The 27,569-nt window shown below is 39.7% G+C and overlaps 1 protein-coding gene across 11 annotated transcripts in view; it reads right to left on the bottom strand.

The window, feature by feature from the left end:
• Stau2 (staufen double-stranded RNA binding protein 2) overlaps positions 1-27,569 on the bottom strand; it is a 282,382-nt gene that overhangs the window by 153,222 nt on the left and 101,591 nt on the right. For all 11 annotated transcript variants that reach the window (XM_052717763.1, XM_052717760.1, XM_052717762.1 and 8 more), the window contains 5 exons: positions 22,284-22,443; positions 21,019-21,126; positions 17,891-18,103; positions 11,036-11,173; positions 3,557-3,688 (listed from right to left, as the gene is read on the bottom strand). In XM_052717763.1, the coding sequence (XP_052573723.1) occupies positions 3,557-3,688; positions 11,036-11,173; positions 17,891-18,103; positions 21,019-21,126; positions 22,284-22,443 (751 nt within the window). The remainder of the gene's footprint in view (positions 1-3,556; positions 3,689-11,035; positions 11,174-17,890; positions 18,104-21,018; positions 21,127-22,283; positions 22,444-27,569) is intronic.

Genomic DNA, 27,569 nt, shown 5'->3' with positions numbered 1-27,569 from the left:
CTCACAAAATCTGATGTGGTGTTATTACCATTTTGCCTTCTAAAGATACAAACCAAAGTGTGTGAGGTCGCACAACTAATAGGCAGTTTTCCTAAGTCAAGAAAAAGAGAGTAACTATACTTTAAGGTTGTTTTCTCTTTTTTTTTTTTTTGTCTTTTTCTTTACTTTTGTAATTGTTGTTTTTGTTTTATTTTATGTGAAGCACCAAATATTCAACCACTGAATACAGGGCCTTACGTACATGCGAGGCAAGCATTCTAACCACTGGGCTACATTGATAGTCCACTAATAGCTTTTTATGAAGAAAAGAATTAGAATCCAATGAAAAGGGACTATAAATATGATGAATGTGTGTGAACTGTGCAATTAAGAAAGGAAGGAAACGCCAGGATGAACAGCAGAGTTTGGAAGAACGACCTAGGGCTGGAGAAACAGCTCAGTGGCTAAACACCTCTGCTCTCCCAGAAGACACACCGGGTCAAAAGCTGGTACTGCACAATACACTCCACCTCCCATCTGACCACTCTTCAAACTACCGCCTGGTTGCACAGGTCGTTCTCTAGCTCCTTCTGCAGCTGTTCTTTCCTTCTGTGTCCACCATACGTATTCTCTATACTTGAATCTTAACAAATACACATAAAAATACCCCTGGATCTTCCTCTCTGTGTCTCGCGTCAGTTTCTTTGCTCAGATCCTCCACAGCTGAACAGCTCCGCTTGCTCCCTTGTTGCTCTCCCTTTCAGCCTCTCAGCTCCAATCCACTCTCTATACTTCTAAATTACTTTTTATGAACATAACTAGATTAGGCTTCAGTCTTAAATGAACAATTCTTTAAGCCCTTTTCCATCCAAACAGTGACTAACGACCTCTCTTTGTAACATGATCAAAACACCTCATTCCCAACACTTAATGGCTGAGTTGCTTGAGAGTAACAACCAGGTTTTGGTCCACTTGTTATCTTCAGTTATAAGTGTCTGGCATTTAGTAGGTGTGAGTGGGAGGGTTGGTTTCATATGTCAAGTTGTCTGAGCCAGAGTTCAGGTAGTTAGTAAAACATTAGTCGATGTATTTCTGAGAATGTTTGGGATGAGATGTTCATTTAAATTGGGGGCCTTTAGGTAAAGCATATTACCCTTTGAAATATGGAGGGCACATGCAATCAGCTGATGGTATCAACAAAACAAAAGGCTGATTTCCCTCAGAAGGTATTCTCCAGCAGACTGTATGGAATGAAGTGGGACTGCTTCCCGAGTCTCCAGCCTGCTAGGCCTTCCCATAGAGCACAAACACACACATACACACGCACACACGCATGCATACATGCACACACCACACATATGCTTGTGTCCACATGCACACATCCTGCTGGTTCTGTTTCTCTGGAGAACACTTGCTAATATAGGAGGTATGCAAAAAATAAATTAAAAGGCTTCTCAAAGGAAATACTGTTTTGTTTTTCACTTAACTTACAAATAAATGTCTCTACAGTGACTTATTTTGATATATTTTTATAAGTACTCACTGGTTTTAAGTCAATATAAATGTGCTAAATTAAAACAACATATACGTAATCTAAGATCTAGTGAGATGCAAACATGTTATGTTCTATATTACAAATACTTTTTAAAGGCGAGAAGGCATTGACTAGCCAAGCTAAATAAGACAAAACGACAACAGAACTGAAAGCTCTATCACATAAACAAATGAATTTTTTAATCATTGAAATGAATCACAGCGGCTTTAAGAAAAGCACAGCTGACTATGTCTGGGATCACCATTTCATACTTGCTTACTACAGCTAGCACAGGGGAGACCCTGGCAGCAAAAGTAGCTACCACAGTTAGTTAATCTTCCATTCTATTGGGCATGACAAATTTAATTCAGTAGTTACATACATCTCAATTGGCTTTGAAAGTTATAAATTTATAAACTCAAGTTTCAGTTGCTTTTGGGATATCTTAGAAGGACTCCAACGTACAGTATGGCTCGTTAAGGAAGTAGGCCTTTAGCCTACCGGCTATGGGTGGGATAGGACCTCTGCTGGTCTTTTGTGTGTCAAACACACAGATTGCAAGCCCAGTGCCACTTTGAGATCTTTGGCAGCAGTTAACTGCAGCTCACACATGATTGAGCCTATATGATAATGAGTATTCAGAGACAGGTAATGCCTGGGGGACACTCACCAACCTAAGACAGAGCACCTGTGTGGCCTGGGCAGGTATCTCCATGATGGGTAAGGTGACCTGCTGACATCCCACGCAACCCAAGTCAGAAGCTCATTATTTAATAAAAGGGGGACCTGTAGGTCCCTGGCCCCCATTTTGGGTAACTGTTGCCTTGCTTGCAGACCTTGATATCCTCCCTATGCTAATTCCCTGCCAGGTTCCACCCTCCTGAATGCTTAAGGGAAGTTCCTTGTCTGTGTATCCTGAATAATGGGCGTTAACAGCTTAGATACAAGATTGTAAAACATCAGTAGCGAACTTCTGCTCTCCGGGGTGCTCCCATTGTGCTGTAAGCCTGTATTTAAGACCTCCTCCCTCCTTCAATAAATGACATTCGGCATTTAAAATTTATATATATATATATATATATATATATATATATATATATATATATAATTGAATGAATACTGCAAATGTAATCTATGAATACCACAAATGTGATTAATATCATGAGTGTAATTAAAGAATATCATGAGTGTAAATTAAAAAATAAAAATTAAAAAAAGAAAAGAAAAGCACAGCTGAATGTTCATCGGAAGATGTCTTGTTTCTCTCTCTAAGGCAGGCCCTCGCCAAAACAGAGTCCTGTGAGAAAGGCCTGCTCAAAGGGAAATTACTTTTAGAAAGGTAACAGTAAACCTGCTTTGTTGTAAATTTTTGCATAAACAAATGCTTAATAGAAATAAGTCCTATATAAGTGTAGATAACAAAATAGCAATCAAAATGAAAATTGCTTCAATTCTCTCCACCTTCTTCTCTGCTATGCCCTGGATCCAGGCCTCTCTCCAACATAGGCAGGTGCTAATGACGTCATTAGTTGCTGCAGAAGAAACAGAGGACTAGGAACATGTCTTTGGGAGAAAAAGTAAATACTCTCTCAGTTTACCTTTAAATTTAAAATAAACAGAAAATAAACAAATGAAACCAGTTTATAGAGAACCTGTCTAATATAATCACTGCCCTAAGGACTAAACCAAAATTTTTATTTCCAATGTTTCCAGCTGTATTTCCAAAACAAAGACTAACAGCTCCTGCTCTTAAAAGGCACAAACACAGACAAAGTAAGTGACAAGCAAACAGGCAACAAGTTAGACCGAATTATATTGCTATGAACTGTCACACAAAAACGTTAGTCTTTCTAACCCTAGACTACTGGCTGACACTACATCTCCCCGTACGTGGATGGTATTTTCTAGCAGCAAAATCTCACACAGAATCTTGCCTCATAAAAATTAAAAGTCAAGTCAACTTTGAAAGCAGATGAGATCAGAATATGTTAATCCCTTTAATGTTCAGACAGGAGGCACACATACATTAATGTCCATTCTTACCTTGTCGAGCTGATCCTGAAGGCTAGTGGATGCTTTATAGCCAAGCTGTAACAGCATTGCTTCTGCAGCATTTTTTTTGGCTATCTTTTTATTAGGTCCTGTTCCAGTAGCAACTTCATTGCCCACCTTGACCTATAGAGGTTACAGAAATTAATTAGTTGTACTAGCAAACAGGAAGTCCTTACATTATAAGGCAATGTATAAGACTAAAAAAGAAAAAAAAAGTTAGTTCAAAATAAAATAGAAAGATAAAATCTCACTCATGTAATTTTAATATACAAGTGAAACTACACATAGAAATTCTGGTGGTTATCTCAGGATGGCATTCTTCTAGGACTTTTATTTCCTCATACATTTCTGTATTGTTTGATTTTTTTAAACCTTACTCATTTAAGCAAATAAAAAAGAAAGTTTACATCAACACAGTATTTGTTCTAACTACATTTTGTACTCTTTATTCCCAGTAAGAAACTGAGAAAGTGGAAATTCATGTTGGTGTCATTTAAACTAATGTCCAAAGTTTATATGAGTTTACATTAGGGCTGGAGACACTGCTCAGTGGTAGACTATTTGCCCAATATATACAGGGTTCTAGGTTCAATATCCAATATGGAAACATATCATATTAAACAGTTCCTAAAGAAAATTAATATAAGGCTGAGTATAATACTATGGTGCAGAAAAAGACTTCCAAGTGAATCTTGGAGCTAAGAAATTCAACTTTCTGATTTCCCCTGTACAGAAGATGCTGTACATTATTTAACAACTCCCTGACCTTCAAACTCCTCGTCAATACAGCAGGAATACCAACAACTCTGTTTCAGTGTTGCTTTGGAAATTAAGAGAATCTATGTCATTCATAACTGCTTAGTGAACAGCAAACTGCCTGTTACCTTTTGTAAGCAATTTAAACAGAATGTGTGCAAACACACACACACACACACACACATTTAAACATATGTGAGCCATCTTATATGCACATTTTCTGAGTTGAGTAAGACTGTTTTAGAGAGGCATGTACTAAGAGAAGTAAAATCTTAAAAATTAAATTGAAAAGTTTAACTATAAGGAGGAGTTTACAAAATGACATTAAAATATTGCTTCTCTTACAGAGGATTCAGGTTAGGTTCACCAACACCCAACATGGCGGCCTACAACTATAACATCCCAGGGATGTGGTGCCCTCTTCTTGCCTCTGCAGGCAAAACACATTATACATACAAAATACAAATTATAAATAAATCTTTAAAAGAGAAAATACTAATAAATAGAAGCACGTGTCATGCTTATAGGTTACAGGAAACAGTGATACAGTGATTCATGTGTCGATCCATCTATAAGTTCACTGAATTCCTATCAAAATCTCACATGTATTTCACACAAGTTGACAAGCTGATTCTAGAGTCTCTACAGTAGAGCAAAGTGCTAAGAACAGGCATGGTTCTGTGGGAATAGAAAGGCACAGCACCTCTTTGCTCATCTGAATTTTTATATAACTACCATAAGAAAAGGGCAGATAAATTTGAGTTTATTAAATTACTTTTGGTCTAAAAAAGATACTACTAGATATAAAGCAAAGAACAATCAGACTGCAACCCACAGAACCAGGGAGGCTACATAGCAGGGGGGACCCTAGGATGAGTGTGGCTTATAATAAGTTTTGGTTTTACTCAATCACTGGGCAAGCCTCAATGAAACATTTCACTATTAGGATAAGATTTTGTACTGTATCAAACTGATAATAGAAAAAAAAAAAACTTGCAAAGGGGGTTACTCAGGACAGGGCTGGAGTATTATTATATTAATCATAATAATATGATTAAATATAAAACAGTTAATGTAGTTAGATAATTAATATTATTAATAATAAATGGCTTGTTTTCATGATTACCAAAAAAAAAAAAAAAAGAAAGAAAGAAGACCCAGCTTCATTAGAGACTGATGGGGAGGGCCCAGTCCATTGTGAGTGCTGTCACCCCTGGGCTGGCGGTCCTGGGTTCTATAAGAAAGCAGGCTGAGCAGCAAATGAGGAACAAGCCAACAAGCAGCACCCCTCCACGGTCTCTGCATCACCTCCTGCCTCCAGGTTCCTGTCCTGTGTGAGTTCCTGTCCTGACTTCCTTCAATGATGAACAGTGATTTGGAAGCATAAGCCAAATAAACCCTTTCATCCTCCACCTCCTGCTGCTGCAAAAAAAAAAAAAAGAAAAAGAAAAAAGAAAGAAAAATGGAAAGGAGGAAGTCTGCGGCTCAGTGTTAGTTAAGCACTGGCTACGCATGAGGACCTGCATTCGGATCCCACAGAACCCACATAGGGTGTGTACACAGGGTAGGTGACTCTCCTGGGATCCCAGCCTTGAAAGCAGAAGGCCAAGAAGGTATTCCCAGAGCAAACTGGGTAATGAAGAGCCACAGAAGCAAATTCTGGGTTTAACTGGGAGACCCCACCTTATTGAATAAGGTAGAAGAGAGAGAGAGTGAGGATAGGTCCTGACATCAACCTCAGGTCTATATACACACAAATGCCTCTCTCTCTCTCTCTCTCTCTCTCTCTCTCTCTCTGTATATATATACACGTGTGTGTGTGTGTGTGTGTGTGTGTGTGTGTGTGTGTGTGTGTGTGTGTGTATGTGTGTGTGTGTGTAAAACCTCCTGCTCCCTCCACACATATATGAAAAAGTAAAATTATAACACAGGGAAATATGAAATGGTTCCCATGCTGGGGCTTCCTTCAGAATTGATCCCTATGAAGTCACATTCTTAAAAGCTACTAGAAAGTAAACAAGAGACCCCAACACATAATCCATGTCTGATAAGTTGGGTTATGTTATCAGATGTCACTTTGCTTAAAATAAAAATATTTTAAAAAATAAAGCTCCATGGGTGAGGGACTGGAAGGAGAAAAGGGAGGGGAAACTGGCTGAGATGTAAAATAAACAAACAAATAAATAAATTTATTTAAAATAAAATAAAAGAGGGCATGGTAAAAAAATTTAAAAAAAAACTAAAACTCCAACAGCTTCATGCCACTTCCACAACATTTCCCTGACAATCAACTGGGTGTTAGCAATGACCGCACATACACACAGGTAAATAGTTTCCAGGTGGACAGCGTGGTCATTTTCATTCTATTTTGTGGGTCTGGTTCTTGTCTAAAACCCTAGCAGCAGTTGTTCTTCCTATTCTAGAACATACAGATTCCTGTCTGGCTTCCACAGTTGAGTATAATTAGCTATTTATATTTTCAGTTTTATTTAAGCTACAATTTCCATCACTACGTTTAAGCTTTAGTAAATCAATCACTTTTAAGAAACAGTATTAACAACACAAAGGCAACAAACTAGAACCTTACACATAAATATGCAAACGATATAGTACAGGAATGTACTCCTGAGGAATTTTAGTCGACAGCCTGAATGACGGTTGTTGTAGCACATGAAACTACAGATGTTCACTGCAGGGCTGCTGCTGTCCAACTATCACAAATGCAGTGCAAAGGTGGAGAGTGTGTGGAAACAGGCCACTGCTTTTCTCCCAAGTGAGAAGGTCCTGCTGATGCCAGGTGGCAGCTTCTGTGGACTGCACTGGGAAGCAGGGACGCTCACGGCAGTTCCTTGAAGCAGCGTGAACTCACAGTCCCTGCCTATCGGTGTTGGCCTGACCCTGACCTCAACACAGCCCTAAGGAAGATGTGTTCTCACCCTCAGCTAGTCCCTTCTAATACCTGCTGTTTTTCTCGGGCTTGGCCTGTTCCCAGACTCACCAGCCCTTACTCTGTTCTGGAACAACTGTTGGTGAGAAGATAGGCCAGCTGCGTCAAAAGCCTCCTCCGCTTCTCTGGGGGTCAAAAGGCTCACCAGAGTAAACAGAAACTTTCATCTGCGTTCACAGGCTACACACACCTCACTGGACGTCCTTCCAGTTCCTCTGCCCCAGGCCCACATCTCATCTCTGCAGGCCTGATGCCTTTAGACCCAGGCTCCTGCCTCTGGACTTGACTGCAATGCTGGTCCTATCCTGGCACCAACTGTTCATTGTGTCTTCCAGCTTTCCACCTGACCTATCCCGATCTTTTCTAAAGACTTCGTTCCTTCCTAACAGGTGTTTCCCAGACTCACTGTCCCTCCTCACCCAACTGTCTGTAAGCAGTTAATTCAACAGTCTGAGCTGTTATCCCAGAGTAACCCAGTGCTGAAAGACCACACTGCTGAGTAACTCTCATTCCTTGCTACCAAACACAATGGTCACTCAAAGAACCTCATGATTATAAAAATAAAAATGCACATGAGTCATCTTCCTACAGAGCTCACAGATGGTATAAGATTACAAATAAGATTTTACATTAAAATATTAATGTCTGAGCAAAGCAGCTCTCTACTATGCTGCAGATATAAGATGGTCAGATTTTTGTCTTTAATCATTTATATGAGCTGAACCCTCAACGATAACTAAGAAATAAAAAAGTTCAGAAATAGCATTGAAAATTGTGGTGGTATTGTGTTCCCCAAAATATTGTGTACCTTAATAAACTTATCTGGGGTCAGAGAACAGAACAGCCACTAGATACAGAGGCTAGAAAATGGTGGCACTCACACCTTCAATCCTAGCATTCCAGAGACAGAGATCCCTCTGGATCTCTGTGAGTTCAAGGCAGCATTGGAAACAGCCAGGCATGGTGACTCACGCCTTTAATCCCAGGGAGTGGTGGTAGAAAGCAGAAAGGTTTATAAGGCATGAGGACCAGAAACTAGAGCATTTGGCCTGGTTAGGTATTTGGCTGGTTAAGCTTTCAGGCTTTCTAGCAGCAGTTCAGCTGAGAGCCATTCAGATATGAGGACACAGAAGCTTCCAATGTGGGGAAACAAGACCAGCCGAGAAGTTGGTCAGGTGAGATAGCTGTGGCTTGTTCTCTCTCTCTGATCTACCAGCATTGACCCCAATAACTGGCCTCAGGTTTGATTTTATTAATAAGACTCTCTAAGTTTCATGCTACAGAAAATTTCATTATCTTTCACTGAGACTGAAGAAATTTGCTTTATATATTTTTTAATAACTTGGAGATCTTAATCAGAAGTTAATTAAGTATAAAAGTTAGTATGATTCATAATAATACAGTATATTCATATGTAATTTAGTTATTATTTTCTGTTTGAAAATTAAAACCTCTCTCCAAAACAAATGAAAAGAGTTTTTGTTCCTCAGATTCATCAGCCCTTGTATACAAAAAGAAATTTACTCTGAAAAGCTACACATGGTGGCATATGCCTGAAATCCAGAGGACAAGGAGTTCAAAGTCATCCTTGGCTACATGGTGAGTTCAGGGCCAGCTTAGGCTACATGAGTCTCTGTCACAACAATACTCCTACCCTCAAGGAATAAATTTGCTTTGGAACTAACTTTCCCAATAATGTCATTGAAAATTTTCTTTTCTTATTCAGTAATCAACACAAGTAACCTGTATTCATTTTGTAACATAGAAACTCAGTTTAGGGAGCTATAATAGATAAAAATGAGCACACTATTTCCAGCTATCTTTCTTCTACGTTGAATTATACCATGATAATACTGTTTAATGAGTTGATACAAAAGTCCTTCCTTTAATAAGGTTGTTATAATACTGCGATGACTCTATTGGAGTGTCTAGGGTGAGGGCGGCACGATCTGAATCCAGTGGGAAAGCATGTAGAAGCATAGCCAAATGTCCCTGTTTGACTCAATGTGTATGACTACCATAAAATGGGAGCTAGCCAAAGATACTCTGACCTCCTCTCTCAAAGTGGGTGTTCAATACACTCCACGGAAAAGGAACTGTAACACAACCCAAAGAAGATTATATCCAAATACGTGTCTGTAGTTTCAACCTTTGGTATTTACAAAACAGATCCTTGAGTTCTTAAGAGCTAAGAATGTAACAGCCAAAACATTAATACACTCTACTTAGCGAAAATGCTAGGGCAGCCTCTGAGTCCTAATGATACCTAGACACTGCATTTATGAACCACAGGAAAATTCCTAACTTTGAACTTGAGGTTTCCAGCAGTCTGACAGGAAAGCAACAACTACAGAGTAAATGTTTATTATAGCCCCAGTATTTATCAATACTTGGTATCATATACATACAGAAGTGCAAAACTTAGCTATGTGTGGGTAATTAATTAATACAAAGTTCCACATTTGGATGTTGAGATATCTGATATACAGTCAACACTTAGTAAATAGTTGTTGATTTTATCTGTATTGTATGAAAGGTAAGATCCTTGAGTTTGACCATAAGTTTCTCTCACAACAGAAAAATTTTACGTTCAAACACAATAAAGAAAATTTAAGTACACACTGGTTATTAGATTCTTCTAATGAATATTACTGTAAGAAAAAATATAATTTTCAGAGCAATGCACTAGGTTAAGTCTAAAACAACAAGGTTAGAAGTTAGCTATAAAATTTCTATAGAGGCATAAAGAAATCAAGAGGAAAGTGAGAAGTCACAGCTGAATCCAGTGTGGCAAAGATCTTACTTGCTGTATGGGGTCCAGGATACTATTTTCTTCCCACCTTTCAATATCCTTTTAAGGATGTATTTTATTTTTAAGTGTGTGTATGTGTGTGTGCACGTGCATATGTACTTGTCTCTGTGTACGTATATGACTACAAGTGTAGGTGCTCAAAGAGACCAGGGGTGTCTGAGAACCCCACCCGGGTCCTGGAGCTGGAGTTAGAGGCAGTCATGAACTGCCTGTTGCAATGTTACGAACAATCTGATGGAGTGTGAGGAGCTGAACTTGGGTCCCCTGCAAGAGGAGCGCACACTCTTAACCACTCAGCCAGTTCACCAGCCCTGCGTGTGCTTCTTAATACAAAATCAGAACCAAGGTTGCTCCAAGCGTATGGCTTGAACTGACGATCACAGAAGGGTCCGGCCAGGCTTGAAAAGAACAAGGCAATTTGGGTATTTGACCTCACTCCTAGCTCATACCGAGCAACCAGTCTTCAAGTTTCTTGGCTGCAAAATAGTTAGATCTCTCCCTCAGTCCCCACCAGGGTCAGCTGGCCAGGCCAGACGTTCTAATTTTCCAGAGAGCTCCATAACCTTATGCCCTTGGCCCATTTCCATCCCCTACATCTACCCTTCTTATTTTGTTTCTAATGCCCTTTGTCTCCGAACATAATAGTTAGTCACCCTGGCTGTAAAATGCAACATGAAAAGTTAAAAGACAGACATTAAATGATAAACTGTGGTAAATAACCCATGTGAACTCACAGGCCCTTCCAAATCTCATGCTGTCTATCTAACACGTCCTTGACACCAGCAAGTTTCCAAGTTGATAGGTGAGCCTAAAAAGAATGAACACTCTACAGTGTAAACATAGTTGCACGTCCTTCCAAGGCCCAGCCTGACTTCACCACATCACTGTGCCACCCTGGGAACTCCTCAGTTTTTTCACTAATTTCAGAAACATTGACTATGAAGGCTGAAAATACCTGCATCACAAACTCTCGACGTCGAGGCATTCCTCGTTCTGAAAGTAAAACGTAATCAGGCTCCTTCTCCTTTCTGGCCTGCTGGATTTGGGCCAGGCGGCTGATGGGGTTCATTCCTTGACCATACTCAGGTCCAGCCTAAGAAAATAATTTAGGAAAAATTTCAGCATCTTGATTGCAAAACTTGGTAGACCATGGAAAAAGCAGCGGTTCTCTACTGCATCCCTAGCCCCCCAAAACTGACTGGAAGGGATAAATCAGAGTCATTGAGAAGATTTGCAACAGAACTTTGTAAAATGGACCCAACATTTAGTTAGGCTTCCTTGGGATTGGGGTTCAGAGATAATGCTTTAAACCTGGGTGATCTCTTCAGGGTGCGAGGGTCACTCACAAATAGCAATAGAAAAAAGAACAGAACAGGGTAAGACATGAACTGTGAGCAGATACTTGCAACATGTAACTTTAAAAAGATGGATCCAGGCTCCAAAACATACTTTTAGAAACTCCTAAAAAAGTTAAGAAAAAGAAGACAGGTAAAAAGTGATGAACTGATGCATCACAAGAATGAAAATGGAAAGCAAGACCAATCAACCTCATCAGAACTTGGCAAATGCACATTAAAACCATGGTAAAGTATGAATATAACCCACCTGCCTGGGAAACGTGAGAGGTACAACAGCCCCAACGGTAAAAGGTGTGCTGGACAGTTTTATGTCAAGAGATGCAAGCTCAAGTCATCTGAGAGGAGGGAACTCAACAGAGAAAAGGCCTCCACAAGACTGGCCGTAGGCAAGCCTGGAGGGCATTTTCTTAATTAGTGATTGACGTGGGAGGGCCCAGCCTACTGCGGCTGGTGGTCCTGGGTTTATAAGAAAGCAGCTGGAGCAAGCCATGATGAACAAGCAGAAAGCAGCACCTCTCCATGGCCTCTGCATCAGCTCCTGCCTCCAGGTTCCTGGCCTGCTTGAGTCCTGTCCTGACTTCCTTTGATGATGAACTGTGATGTGGAAGTGTAAGCTGAATAAGCCCTTGCCTCCCCAAGTTGCTTTTGATCATGGTGTTTCATCACAGCAATAGCAACCCTCACTAAGACAGGAGAGGAATGAAAGAAGCTTGCAGGAGACCGGGGGAGAGCAGAAGGCGGTAGCTTACTATGTTGCCAGGCTGGCCTTGAACTCCTGAACTGAAAATAGTCCTGAGGAGCCCAAACTATGAAGTACATTGTTACCTGACTGACAAGAAGCACAGCAGGAGGGATGGGAGCACTAGAGAAATGTTTAGGTGAGGGATCAACAGGATCTGATGATTACTGGACACAAGGATTAAAAAAAAAATCAGTGTCAGATGGTTGGTGCTGCCAGCCACTAGATGGAGAAAGATGTACCAGGGAACATGATAAACTTTGGACAGTGAATTTGAGGTGCCTGTGAATTGTTAAGCAACAATGTGGAGCACATGGGGTAGACCACAGAAGCACACTGGGAAATCATTCCTCTAAAGGCTGAACTGAACCACTAGGTGTAACGGAGAAACTAGGAAAAGAGTAAAAGACTGCAAACCTCAGAACCAGCGAGGTGGCTCAGCGGGTAAGGCACCTGCTGCACAAGCTGGATGCCCTGAGTTCAGTCACGAGAACCCACGGTGGGGAAAGAAAGAACAGAATCCTCCAATGTCCTCTGCCCTCCACATACGTGCACACACAAACACAAAATAAGTAAGTCTTTTAAAAAGACGTAAACCTCACAAGTGCACTTGTTAGGCTGGACATGAGAGAGGAATGGAGATGGTTAGCTGTTGATAAAGTCTATCACAGCCAAAACTACAGGTCAAATAAGTTAGAAAGGGTCACTTGCAAAGTGTAAGTGATCAGACTAGAGAAATGGGGAGGGGGTTAAATAAAAAGAAGGAGGGAAAGGTAAAATAACAGTAAGACTGTCTAAACAAGTTGTAAGGAATCATACTATTAACTACAACAAAAACTGTGATAAATGTAAATCTGTGTATAAATGGAATTTAATGTCGGAAGGATCTATAAAGTCTCACTAACATGGCTGCCTAAACATGAACTGAACACAAACAACATGCCAAAGTGATGGGGAAAGACCACGAGGCCTCAACCCTTTCCAAAGAAGTACAGGCAACTCAGGAAAACTGAGGCTGGGACAAACAGTCTTCCCCGGGGAAGAGTGGACCAACTGGTTACCCAATGCCAAGTGGCCAGCCCTGAAGCTATACACATGCAAGTAACATTATACAGACTGAGGAGGTTAGATTTAGGAGAATACACACACATGCATATGTGTATGTATATGCATGTGGCAACAATTAATGAAAAAAGAGGCCATGAATTTAAAAGAGAACAAGAAGGGTATAAGGGAGTGTACGGAGGGAGGAAGAAGGAAGGAAGAAATGGTATAATTATATTATAATCCCAAAAAGAAAAGAAAAGGCTTTGGGAAAGAGAGATGATGAAAATGCCAAGTACAGACCATACCTAAGAAGCCTCAGTGAGCTCCTAAGAAAAAAGTGAAGAAGCAGCTGTGGCACTTAGAGTTGGCACCACACGTGAAGACGCTCACATCAATCTGTGCTTCCAACAGGAGGCTGCCTGTAATGTCCTTAGACCTGCTGCATCTTAGGCTCTTCTAAGGACGTCTCTATGTCTCAAAGAAACAACCACTGATACGGATTTTAGTGACAATGAACCATACGCACTAATATAAAAGGTAAAGGTAGGAATCTGAGAACACTATTAGTGGCTTGATTTCTTTCTTGAGATTACTACGCCCGTGACAGTTAAGTTATTATTAGCTATCAAGTCTAGATTATCCTAAACACCAGTAAGGTGTCCTTATAAAAATTAGGTCCAGAAAATTTATCTCCAGTACTGGGAAGCCTCCTTTGAAATCTTATCTTAAAGAAGACATATTAAAAACAGATAAGAACCCAAAGAGATCATCTGATAAACTGTACATGTTAAGAGGGTGACTCCATAAACCATCTTTAAATCCAAAAGGAGTTCACAATTAACCAGTTTCTAATCGACACTGTAGGTAGAAATAACTCAACCTAAAACCTGACTCTGTGGTGGAAACTTGTGTTCGTCAAACACAAATGGCCTCCCCTGTATGACAGCATGATACATCACAGAAACGTTAGGGATAATGAGACATTGTGATGGTTTTTATTATTTTAAGTAAAATGAAGGTAACTCATCACAGATCTTCTTTATTTCTTCTGAAAAAAAGGAGTCATACATCCCAGATGAGTAAAATATATAAAGACATGAGGAAAATAATAAAAACTCAAGATAGTATTCCAAATAAATCTATTTATTGGCCTACAATATATTTAAAATCATCTAGATTCCAGCTCATTATAAGAACTTCCTTTCTCAAAATAGCAGCCTACATTTCAGAAAATCTCCAGGTTTTATTTTACATAAGACAGATATAGCACAAGTAATTCCAAGTGTGATGTATGCAAGGAAGAATGCAGGGTGGTTATCCAGTCTAGAGTAAGAGGCTCAGAGAACATTCCAGAATAACATGTTTTTAAATATGTTAAAGGCACTGTTTCCCCTATCCCTAGGATCTGGAAGATAACATTCTAACAACTGTTTTTCAGTGGCTATAGCTAACACAGGAATTAGATTTATATATCATTTTAGAAATGTATGTATCTTTATCTAGCTTAACAGCTTAACATTCTTATTACAACTGACCTGAGTTTAATGGATACTGTGATCAATCTTATGTGACCATTTTGATATAAAGCACTGTTCTGTCATAGAAAAGCTAGAGACTATACTAGGGATTTTTTTTTGATAGGTCATGTGACTAGACAGCGTCAGATAATAGGCCATCTTAATATTTGAGTAATTATTGCATCAGTAACTTAAAAATATTTCATGATTATTAATGCATTCTGTGCAGTGCTTCAGCAAAGACAATCTTACAAAGCAAGAACAAATATTATCCACACTTGATTAGAAACACGACACAATTTGCTTAGGCCAGGAAGTCACCCTCAAAACGGACTGCAAAGGCTGCACTCATAACAGCTACACCTTGCTCTCTGCTGGGTGCACCCAGAACCACCGTGGCTCATGATCATTGAATCCATATGCGATTTGTTTTTCCCATTTATCTCTACCTTACGTAACACACAGAATGCACACCTCACATTTTCTTCTCAGTGAAACAAACTCAGTTTTCATTAAAAAAAAGAACAGGTTGTTATTGTTGTGTAATGTATGTATTTTCAAATAAAACAGAGATGCAAAGGTGAAAACCCCATTAGAATATACAAAGTGTACCCCTGCACAATTCAAACAACAGAAACTCATCAATGATTATTAATTATCTGTAGTCCTTGATTCAAACATGCATGTGCCTGTGTGTGACAAGTGAGCTGAGTTAGGAACGGAAATAGTAGCAATCGGAGGCTTTCTCTAGCAGTAGAGAACTTCAGTTCACTCCTGTCATCTACACTGAGCATTTGACACCGTCTGTCTGTACTAAACGCTACGTTATACACTCTCAACTCAACTCTGCCCCTTTTTTTTTTAGCTTTTTAATGTAAATCAAATATGACCCAATAAAAGAGTGGGTTACAACACCTTGAAAAGCTGTCTGTTCTGCATTCTTCCTTGGCAAGGTTGGGGAATGAATGGAAACACAACAAATGCATTGATCTCGGAGGTCTACCCTGAGGAGTAAGTATGGCAAAGCACACACAGCATGGGACAGAGTCAGTTTTCCCATGATGCTTCTGTCATTCCTGCTGCATTATTACACGATTACTGTCCTGTACAGTTCATGACATCTGAAGAAGTGACAGTGCACAGTGCTAGCCAAGCTCCTGCTGCTGCTGCTGCTGCTGCTGCTGAACACGGGATCAGAGCACTTCCAGCTACTCCACAAGATGGCCAAAAAGAAATGAGCAAATTTTCTGAGCATGCTTTGTAAAGCCTTACTTAGAAAATGAGGAACAGTGGCTGGGAGATAGCTCAGAAGAGAAAACACTTGCTGCCCATTGTTTTGGGATATTCCTTTACACGGTGTGAAGATGCGTCACTGTGATTGGTTTAAAAAAGAGCTGAAGGGCCAAGAGCTAAGCAGGAAGAGGTTAAGTGGGACTTCTAGGGACAGAGAGCTCTGTGAAGAAGAAAGGCAGAGTCGCCAGCCAGATGTTGAGGAAGCAGGATGGGCACTACAGAGTAAAGGTAACTGAGCCATGTAAAAGAATGTAGATTAAAAGATAAGGTTAATTTAAGTTATAAGAGCTAATGGGACAAGCCTAAGCTAAGGCCAAGCTTTCATAATTAATAATAAGTCTCCTGTGGTGATATTTTATTTGTGCACCCCAATAAAAGCTTATCTGGGGATCAGAGGAAAAAGCCAGCCACTATAGTAAACATAGAAGTCAGGCAATGGTAGCACATGCCTTTAATCCTAGCATTCAGGAGGCAGAGATCCATCTGGATCTCTGTGGGAACAAAGCCAGGCTTGGTGGAACACGCCTTTAATCCCAGTGCTAGTTAACCATAGAGGTTTGGAGATCTGGACAGACAGACAGGAAGTGATAGAGCTGGGCGGAAAAAGGAAGTGATGAAGCTAGGCAGAAAGAGGAAGTAAGATGGCAGGGCACAGAAAGGTATATAGGCGTGAGTATAGAGGAAGCAGCTCTCTCTGGAGGCTGAGGAATTGGCAAAGTGAGGTTGGCTGTGGCTTGTTCTATCCCTCTAATCTCTTCAGTTTTCACCCCAATATCTGGCTCCAGGTTTTTTTTTTTTATTAATAAGACCATTTAGCAATTCGTGTTATAGTCTCCATGTCATTTTTTGTGAGCTGGCAGCCCAAAAAGAAAAATCTGTTTACAGTCCGTGCATGTGGACCACAGTGGTCCCTGGCACACACAAAAATACCTAGTAGCATGGTATCCTGCCTATAATCCCAGTATATAATGGCAGAAATTGAGTGTTCCCCAAAGCAGGATGGCTAGCTGAATTGGTGAACTCTGGGTTTAACTGAGAGTCTCTGCCTCAAAAAATAAATAGAGAATGATCAAGGAAGATACCCAATGTTGACCTCAGGCCTGAACACACACACACACACACACACACAGATGCACACACACAAAATAAAATAAAAGGAGGGATAATGTCATCTACTTTACATGGTCATGCTGAGAATTATACTAAAGGGGACACAAATGGATGCTAAGAAACAAAAGTACATAAAGGAATAAAATTATCATTAGTTTATGGTCACATGTTCTACATCTTGATTTAGAACAGGATACAGGAAAGAAAAGAAGGTGGGATAGAAGCAGGGAGAGATGGAGGGGGACAGAAAGGAGGGGGGAAAAGACTGAAGTTATTTTTTCCGCACTGGCTCAGGGATCTGTCCTAAGAAACCTGTGTCAACAGCCTACAGCCAGTATACTATGGTCACATGTCACTCAACGATGGAGATGCATTCGGAGAAAATGTCATTACATGATTTTTGTCTTTATGGAAACATCACAGTGTACTTACACAAACCTAGATGATATAGTCTTCTACACACTTAGGCTGTGTGGTGTAACAACTGTTCCTAGGCTATAAACCTTTATGGCATATTACTAGAAACTTAAGGCAACTCTAACTCAGTGGTGTTTGCAATATTTAAACTATATAAATACATGTAAACATAAACAAGTATAATAAAAATGCTATAATTTTCCTGCTCCATTATGACTGTATAGGACAAAAACCATACATGTGATCTATTTTGACCAAAAATACCACATTGTGGCCCATCACTACAGTAATTAAGTGAAAGAAATGGGTATTCACAAGTACATGCTTACCTTTACTATTGTTTTAGGACGTTTTTTAAAAAATAATTTTGGCTTCTCTACCACAGGAAGAGGTGGGAGTTTTTTAAGCTCCTGTAAGACAGTGGTTGCCGCACGCTTCTTGGACAGTTTTTTACTATTTCCCTCTCCTTCTGCAGAAAATTCTCCCACTGACACCCGGGTAACAAAACTCTTCATATGTGGTGGTCCGCTTTCTTTAATAACCTATTAAATGCAAGTAGAACATCAATCAACACACCAGCATTTGTGTTTAACAGCATGAATCTTTCTTAATAGTCTCTCCAACTAATCTGAAGAACCATTCGAAAATTACAGCATCTCTTTAAGATAGCTATTCTAAAGTCTGATATCAGCAATGTTCATGTAAAAGATTTCTGACTCTTAATTTACCAAAAGTGAAAGAAATCTTCACAAGCACGTCATTTACAGTCAGTTATGGTTCCCCATATCTTACAGAACACAAAGCTAAGAGCGTAGAACATGCCATATTAGCTATGATTCCAAACTAGATAAGCCATCTGGAGTGAAAATAACATCATAACGTAAATATGTAATGTTGTCCTCTATAAAGGTAAAACACCAGAGGTCAAAAATGATATATTATCATTTAGAAGATGAAGTCTTATCATACAATGGCCCATTTTGTAGTATTACATAAATGATTATGATTCTATAAGATCATAATGGAGCAGAAAGATTGTACAGCATTTTAGTTTACATATATTTAAATATTTCAAATACCATTGAGTTATGAAGCATCCTCCTGTGGTAGACTTTCAAAAACAGAAAAATGATGAAAATTAACCTCCTGTTAGAGACCTCAAACACTATTTTCATAAGGGGATTTAAACTCTTGGGAATTCTGGTGATGTGGTCTGAGATGGTACACTGATAGACCATAAAAATGTGTAGATTTTCAATGTAAAGAATTACGGAGCTTTGAACTAGGAACCTTCCTGAACTATTCAATATGTTCTTACATTTAAACTATACCACCTTGTAGAGGGGAGATGGATGCCAAGTGCTGAATACTCAAAATCCCAGTTTCCTTTAAAGTTTTGACCTAAGGAACATATAGTGTTTGGTTTACCACTTACTTGGAATTTTATCTTCTAGTCTTGGAATCCAATTAGGAAAAGGAATTACAAACAGCATGGTATCTTAATAACCCAACATTAGTAAAATAAGGAATTAGTTGTGAGTATACTTTCCAAGTAACTTAAGTTTACTAATTTAGACACCAACTGCTCATTTTTACTGTTCTGAGGTACATGCTTATTAATTATAAAAGTAGTTTACTGGGCTGGGGAGATGGCCTAGTCAGGAAGGGTGCCTGCTGTGCAAGCACGAGGACCCGAGTTCAGATCTCTAGCATCCATGTAAAAGCCAGGCACCGCTGCACACATCTGTAAATCCAACACTGAGTGAGTGAACACAGGCAGATCTCTGGCACTCACTGGCCAGCCAGCCAAGCCAACCTCTGGTTTCAGTGAAAGATCTTTGCCCAAAAATTAAGGTAGAGGAAGGTCCCTGGCTCATTTCTGAGTTTTGGCTCCACCCCTTCCTCTGCCCTAAAAGGCAAAGAATGATTTATGCCATGTCAACCTCTAGGTTGAGAACATGGGTGCATGTGCACACACACAGGCATCACACATAGAGAAAAATGACGTACTGACTCAATGGGGATACTGGATGTTTAACGTTTTATTGCTCACATTAGATCATCAGTGTGTGAATATCAATACTCTACGCCATAAGATAGAGATGTGCAAAGGATTTCTATGACATAAAATTGCCTTTCTATTCATTTTAGTCTTTAAAAGACCCCACACTACAATGAGTTTTGGGTATGTGTTGAACACTTTTGGTCGGTTTCACAAGTTTTCCAGTGATTTCATGTTGGAATCAGTCTGTTGTGGAGGCCCAAATTACTCAAGGTCAGAGAATCTGAGCTTGCTTTACCCAGCAGGGCTGCATAAGGGGATGATCTGACCAAGGGCATGGTTACCAGGTGTTTGGAAGGGTCTACACTTGGATGTATCTAGCAAGGGGGAGGTCTTTTGCCTCATCCCTTGACATTATTCTAAAAAGCCCTTTTGAATAAAGTTCTGGGCCTTTGGGTATTGACCCAGGTCCTCCCAAAGCTGTCCTGTGTTTCTGTCTTTCTTCTCGTTGGCTAGGTCTATCATTCTACCTGATATTTTCTTATCCCTCTCTCCTCAAGAGCACCCAGAGTATAGTGGGGCACATCCCCACAGTCTGTCAAGTACTTTTTCTTCCTAATTTCGCTCCTGTCAATCTGCTACAGGCCAAGAAGCCAGGAAATATGACTTGTCAGAGTTGTGTTCCAGAAGAAAGCAGTATGTCAGTTCAGTGCTCCTGTCAATAAGCACAATCCCCAGAAGGTAAATGTTGTAAACCTGAAGGAGAATTCTCTCCACAGTTTGAGCTTATTTCCTCATTCCTGCCTACTTTCCAAACATGAGCTTCAAAGTTAGTCATTTCTTAAATGGAAGGCATTACAAAATTATTTTTAAAGTTTTCTCTTTTTAAAAATTTCACACACTTTTATAAATGTTTTGTTTGTACACATTTCATTGTAGAAATCTATATCATTTCTCTTTAGTGATTTGTCAGTTGATGTTAAGACATATTCTGGAACTAGTTTTGTCCTAGAGTTACGTATTTAGCATGTGGCAAGGTCCTAGGTATGATTTTCCGAGCATCTTCCCCAAAACAGGTCAAACATGTTTTGACCTCCATAAAGTTAAAAGGAATTGGATATTAGCATAGGATCACTCAACACTAACTTGACCCACACCTTGAATTAAATAGGATTAAAATTAATGATAAATAAAACACCAAATCCTATATATTAACAGAAATTATGATCAGAAAACAAATTTTATGGTCAAAACTGAAATGTCATATATAAAAAATAGCCTAGTACAGAAAAGACAAGAAGACCCACAATATTCATAACATTACAATAATTTCTATTTCTCTGGGGCATAAATCATTCCATGGTAATGGATCTCAACACAAGAAGCATGTGCATTCATCAAACAATCTAGGACATCATTTAACTTGTTTAAATAATCACAGAAAGGCACACGTACCTCAAAACTGACAGGCATATTTCTCTTCAGAGCGATTTCAAACACTAAGCTTATCTCAGACTTATTTGCATCTTTGTCATCGTCCATCTCTTTTCCTGATTCACCATTCTAAGTCACAGGAAACAAAACAAAACAAAACAGGGTAACAACGGAGCCAGACATCACACCAGCCTTCAGACTCTTCTGCAATCAGGTGGGTCTAGCTAAAGTTTGAAATAGCAGACATGGGCACACACAGTGGATTCTCCCGGAATTCTCACAAGTCAAGGCTATGCTGAGTTTGAAAGTCTTCTCCCCAGCCACACACTCTTTAGACCCAATTCTTTTACTGTAGAGCTGCACACCTGCCTCACTCCCAACTGTTGCTCTAACATGACCCATGGGCTTCCATAATAGACAGAGTATAGGATACAAACCAAGAAATGGGGAGTAGCTGGCATCATTCACTTATTCACTTATGGAATCCATAGTTCTGGAGGGTCTCATTGTGTAAGATAAGGGAATAAAGGGACAATTCTTGCTATCAGGAAGCTCACAATCTAATCAAAAATGGTTAACAGTTGCCATGAACAGTTGCACCAGCAGAGAAACATGTATGCCCACCATTATAACAAATTTCAAAGAAAGAAGACTACCATGTTTGGAGAAAGGATAATCTAGGAGACTGAACTGTAAGGTTTGAATAACCCAGCAGAAAAGAACAGAACACTGGCTATACTATAGGAAATGTCTGAACTAGAGATATTATTGAAGTCAATGGAGAAAGTAGATGAAACCATAAGAATGGGTAAAATTATCCAAGAACAGTCTTAGCATTCTAATTTACAAACTAAAGTAGAACTCCAAAATCTCAAACAATCTCCTCCTCTTTACATCCGTTGACCTCAGGCTGGGGACATGGCTCACCTAGGAGAGGGCCTGTCACGAAAGCGCTGGCCTACCTTCCTTGATCTCAGGTTAACACAATGCAATCGCTGACCAATACAAGGCACATTAAATGTAAGGCAAATGAATGTTACCTTCCATCCTTATACATACGTGCTTAAATCCCATGATGCCTGGCAAGCGACTTCCCCAGTGAACTGGGGTCTTCCCGAAGGGATGTATGAGTTTAGTATAGTGACAGGCATGTGAGAGAAAACTATCACGGTCCTTTCCTAGCTGAACAGATTATTTCCTTCATTACACAATTAATTTATTTGTCTGCTCAGTAGCCCCCCTGGGAAGGCACAGGGATGAGACTGCCACACTCAGCAGAAGCACACCTGGGGAGACTTTTCTGGAATAGGTTCATTCTGCAGCGCTTGAAGGGCTTTCATGGCAGCATTGTGTCTGGCAGCTTGGCGAGTCTTCCCTTCACCAAAGAATTCATTATTTCCTACAGTCAACTGAACATAAAAAATCTTGGGCATTGGGCAATGATACCTATAAAAAGAAAACACAAGCATTAGTTGCTGTGGAATATTATTTTAAAGTGTTACATTTGTTTATGCTGTGGAACATTTGTTTTAATGATGTGTCGTGTTCTTTTATGCTGCAATTGTTTAACTCTGTGAAGCTGTGTTACTGTGCCTGTCTAAAACATGTGATGGTCTAATAAAGAGCTGAATGGCCAACAGCAAGATAGGAGAAAGGATAGATGGGGCTGGCAGGCAGAGATAATCAATAGAAGGAGAAGAAGAGGGATCAGGAAGCAAGAGAGGATCAAGGAAAAGAAAAGAAGGGGTCAGCCACCCAGCCACCCAGCCAGACACGGAATAAAAAGGAAAGAAAAGATATACAGAAACAGAGTGGCAAAAGGTAGATGGGATAATTTAAGTTAAGAAAATCTGACAAGAAACAAGCCAAGCTAAGGCCAAGCATTCATAAGAAAGAATAAGACTCCATGTGATTTATTTGGGAGCTGGGTGGTAGGCCCCCAAGGAGCCCAAAGAGCCAAAGAGTAAAGAGTAAAAAAATAACCAACTATAATTAGTGGTAGCCCAATATGAGTCTATAACCACAATAACCATAAGATTATTTCACCCAAAATGTTAGCAACTATGGGATGTATTGTATATTCTCTTACTAACCCTAATACAATCTCAACCTCATGAATATATTTCTAAGGTAAAATGTGAGTCAATATAGCTATACAAATAGTGTACATTGGCTTCCATGAAAAATGTAACATTAAACAGAAATGAATGCAATAAAATTATCTAACTGTACCACAGAAGATTTTCTAGTGAAGTTTTAATTAGTTTTGATAGACGAGAATGGAATAGTTTGCCACTGAGAACAGGCAGACATTGCAGAAGTTGGAGACAGGTGAGCACATTTAGGTGGCTGCATGCACACTGCTGGGCTTATAATAATGGCGTACTAGAGCTATGGGGGTAGAGAGACAGCTTAGTGTGATATAAAGTAATAAAGACATCACATTGACATAACAAAAACTAAAGAATTTATGCCAATTTCTTTTAAAATGTTTCTATAACTGGCCACAGCACCTGTACATATTTCAGAAGGCAGCGACACTTCATCATGTATACAATGCACTACGATCAGATTAGGCTAACTGGCATGTGGACTACCTCAGAAATGCACCATTTCTTTGTGCTGGGAATGTTCAAAATGCCCCGTTTGAAATACTCACTTAACTTTTGTTACTCACAGCTATACTACACAGAACATATACATTGTTCCTCCAACCCAATGAACCTCATTAAATATCTTCTTATTCTCTCTTGCCCAACACCCTTTTCAGAATGTGGTAACTACTATTCTACTCTCCACATGTCTCAAGATCAAAGTATCAGCTTCCTGATGTACTCGAGAACAAGCAGTGCTTTTCTTCTGTGCCTGGTTCATTTCACTTAACAATGTCCACCAGCTCCACCCCAGCGCTGCACATGAAGCAATTCCGTTCTTTCTATGACTGAGGACACTGCATTGGTAGTCATGCTTTCTTTAGCTCTTTTTCTCTGGGTGCCACCACCACCAGGTAAACACCATTGTCAATGGCTGATTCTGTCTGCAGTGCACGAGGTCCCTCTGCTGCTACCTGTTGTGCTTTAGATTTTCCTGCTTTTTCATTCTTTAACTGGCAGAGAAAATGAACACAATCAAAACCCCGAGACCGTCATTTCTAGACTGTGTCAGAAGAAGCATCACAAAATATTCTCATGGTTGAAAACCTACCCAGATTTGCATTTAATGAGGCTGAGGGAGCAGAGTGTAACTAGGAAGCTGCTACTATTCGAGGGATAAGAGACTAGGAGAAGAAAGAACACATTGAGGAGAAACTTCACATTCGTTTCTTTGTTTTTGTTTTCTAGACAGGTTTTCTCTGTGCAGCCCTGGTTATCCTGGAACTCGCTCTGAAGACCAGGCTGGCCTGAAACTCCCAGAGATTCACCTGCCTCTGTCCCCCAAGGGGATTAAAGATGTGCACCACCATCACCGGCTTAAAAGAAATTTTAAAAATTAGGATAGATGATAAAATCTATCAACTCAACAATTACTTACAGAATGTCTTTTATGACAGGATACTATAAAAACAAGTATCATAGTAGAGAAGACAAACAGTAAGACATGTATGTAGAATATCTAGAGTGTTAGAAATACCTGTTTAAGAAAGAAAGAAAGAAAGAAAGAAAGAAAGAAAGAAAGAAAGAAAGAAAGAAAGAAAGAAAGAAAGAAAGAAGGGTTCAGAAGTATCAGACAGCTGTCTGTATAAGGTGGCTTGGGAAGGCTTCATTGAGAAAATGACAGCTTTGTAAAGACCTGAAATAAGTGGGGGAACCAAACCATGCCGGAACCTGGGACAGTACACCTGAGGTACACAGAATACCAAGCGCAGAGGCCCAGAGACATGCTCAAGTAACTAAGGCGGCCCATCTGGCTAGAGCTGCAGGGGTAAGGAAGGAAAGCCCAGGGTAAGAGGCAACCAGATTCTGCAGGCCTTCCTTAAACATTATTTTAAGGATTCACTTCAATCCTAAGAGAAATGGGTAGCCACTGTGAGCAGAAAAGACATCATCTACACCCTATTTTGGAAGATCATCTCCTGTGCTGAGGACAGACTGAAGGGGAAGGGCAGGAGAAGCAAGGGAGCTCTAACAAGAGCTATGAGAGAAGCCTCAGAAAGGGACAAACAGTGCCTTAACTTGGGTATCATAGTAGAAGAAAGAAGTAGTCCCCGAATTCTACATGAGTTTGAAAACAAAGATGGGATGGCCTACAGGCTGCCTCCGAAATCTAAGAACTTGTTCATAGTCACCCTGGAGCTTTAGAGGACTACTAAAGACTACACAAGGGATATGGGTGTGCTGGACGGACACCAGCAGCTCTGCTTTGGAAAGTGAAGCTTTTAGGGAGGTCGGACCTCCAGCAGATTTGTCAAGCAGACAATCATAGTTATGAGTCGGGGCTCTAAGAAAAAGGTCTAAGGCAAGGGTAAACTTGGGGAATAATCAATACAGAGATGGCATTCAAGCATGCAAGAAAAATACAAATTCTGGGGGATTCAGAGCTAACAGAAAGACCAATAAGCACAAGTCCCTAACTTGGAAAAGGCGTGTTAAGAAAGAGGGACTGAAGACACCCTGGGTAAAGACAAAGGAAAGTAGGACTGGGCAATATGATCACTGAACTGAGTGACCCAGCACCATGAACAGGATCAATAACGTGGAAAAGGCGTGTTAAAGAAGATGGGACTGATGAGACCCTGAGTAAACACAAAGGAAACCAAGACTGAGCAATATGATCACTGACTAGAGTGACTTAGCACTATGAACTGGATCAATTTTGATAGAATAATGGATTTGTAATTGTAACGCTAAAAATTAAGTTTAAAAAAAATCATTCCAGTGCTGGAAAATGTTTCCAAACCAAAGTCCAACTGAGGTCCTGCTTTTTTTTTTCTTTCTTGTCATGCTAGGGATTGAACCCAAGGTTTTGCATGTGGTAGACAAGTACTCTACCACCAAGTTATACCCTCAACTTGAAGTCACAACATATTTCAAATGATTATTAAATATTCAAGTAGTGGTAATCTTCAGACAGTCTGAGATAAAACTGGAGAGAGTCCACAATGTTAAAGTTTACTGGGCAAATGGGACTACATCAAGAAGATTTACTGAAGATGAAGATTGGTACCAAAGAGCAGATTAGCAAGGCAACAACTGAGACCCTGTGATGGAGAGACAAATGAAAAGGATCCATGTGAAGGAATCTAGAGAGAGCCTGAGGCTGGACTCTGATTAACACCTACGATCAAAGCGCAGGGAAGCAACAGATGGCAGAGGACAGAATAAAGAGGGTCAGAGCCAGAGAAGAGATTACAGCATAATGTCCAGGACAGGGAGAATCAACAGTGTCCAGAGGCTGGAGACATCAGCACACGACAGCAGAACAAGTCACTGTTTCACACGCTAAACATCATTTGTATGGCTCACAGTTTTCCATTATATTCTTAATAAGGTATTTTAAGTGAATATAAGTATCCTTATTTTTAAATTAGGAAACATAAAAAAATTAAAGAAAAAAACAATGACAGTAAAATACTATTTTTAACATCCAGAGTCTTAAAAAGAATTTTAAAACGCAATCTTTTTGTCCTTTGATTACAATAACTAAAGAGGGTATTGAAAGCACAACTCCCTATGACTTACTACTCATCCTTTTAATCCAAAAATTTCAACAGACCAATATGAATAGTGTATTATACTGTCCTCACTCTGACATCCACATGTGTAGTTTCCCACCTCCACACAACTGTACATATTTAATTGGTTCTATAAAACTTCAAGATACACTACTTGAAATCAGAAATCAACTCCTGAACTGATCTTACATGGCAAGCTTTCCCCATAGAGCAAATGCTTACAATTAATTATAAACTTCTGAAAACAGAGGTCCACAACTGGAATGCTAAGACCTTTAACTACAGCAGAGGGAGTGGGCGCCACTATAATCACTAAGGTCTGCTGACAATTACAAAACTCATTTTGGTTTGCCACAGAGACAAACAAAATTTCTGTTCATTATAACTTTACTGGAATATGATGTCATAACACATAACCATACTGAAACAATCTGCTGATTTTTCTGACCAAAATATTAATTGCACACTAAAGAGCCCTTGGGGCCTCTTCCTTTGGGCCATCAAATATGGCTTTATGTATGTGTATAGGCATGCATTTTGATATATATGTATATATAAATCATACCATATAAATATCAGAGGGAAAATTAAGTATATTGCATTTTTTACATAAAAAGTAAAATATCCTAGTAGTAACAACAGGAAATACCAAGACCTGATGCCTGACTTGTTTCATTCCAGTTTCCCTTCATCCTCTGGCTTAACAATGATTCTTAGTACTATACCCCACATGGTTTGAATATCTTACACATCACATCTCCTCAGAGCACCATGACAATTAAGATTAGCCAGAGCACTCTGATTAATAGCATCCAGACCGCACTACAGGAAAGATGACGAAGAATGCTTCATCAAACGGAGCACTGTGTGTAGAGGTCCTTGCCTCGAAATACTTATTTCC

The sequence above is a fragment of the Peromyscus californicus genome, unplaced genomic scaffold (genome assembly GCF_007827085.1).
Source record: "Peromyscus californicus insignis strain IS unplaced genomic scaffold, ASM782708v3 Scaffold_5__1_contigs__length_169319896, whole genome shotgun sequence".
Taxonomy (NCBI): Eukaryota; Metazoa; Chordata; class Mammalia; order Rodentia; family Cricetidae; genus Peromyscus; species Peromyscus californicus.
This window is presented reverse-complemented; position numbering and strand designations above follow the sequence as displayed.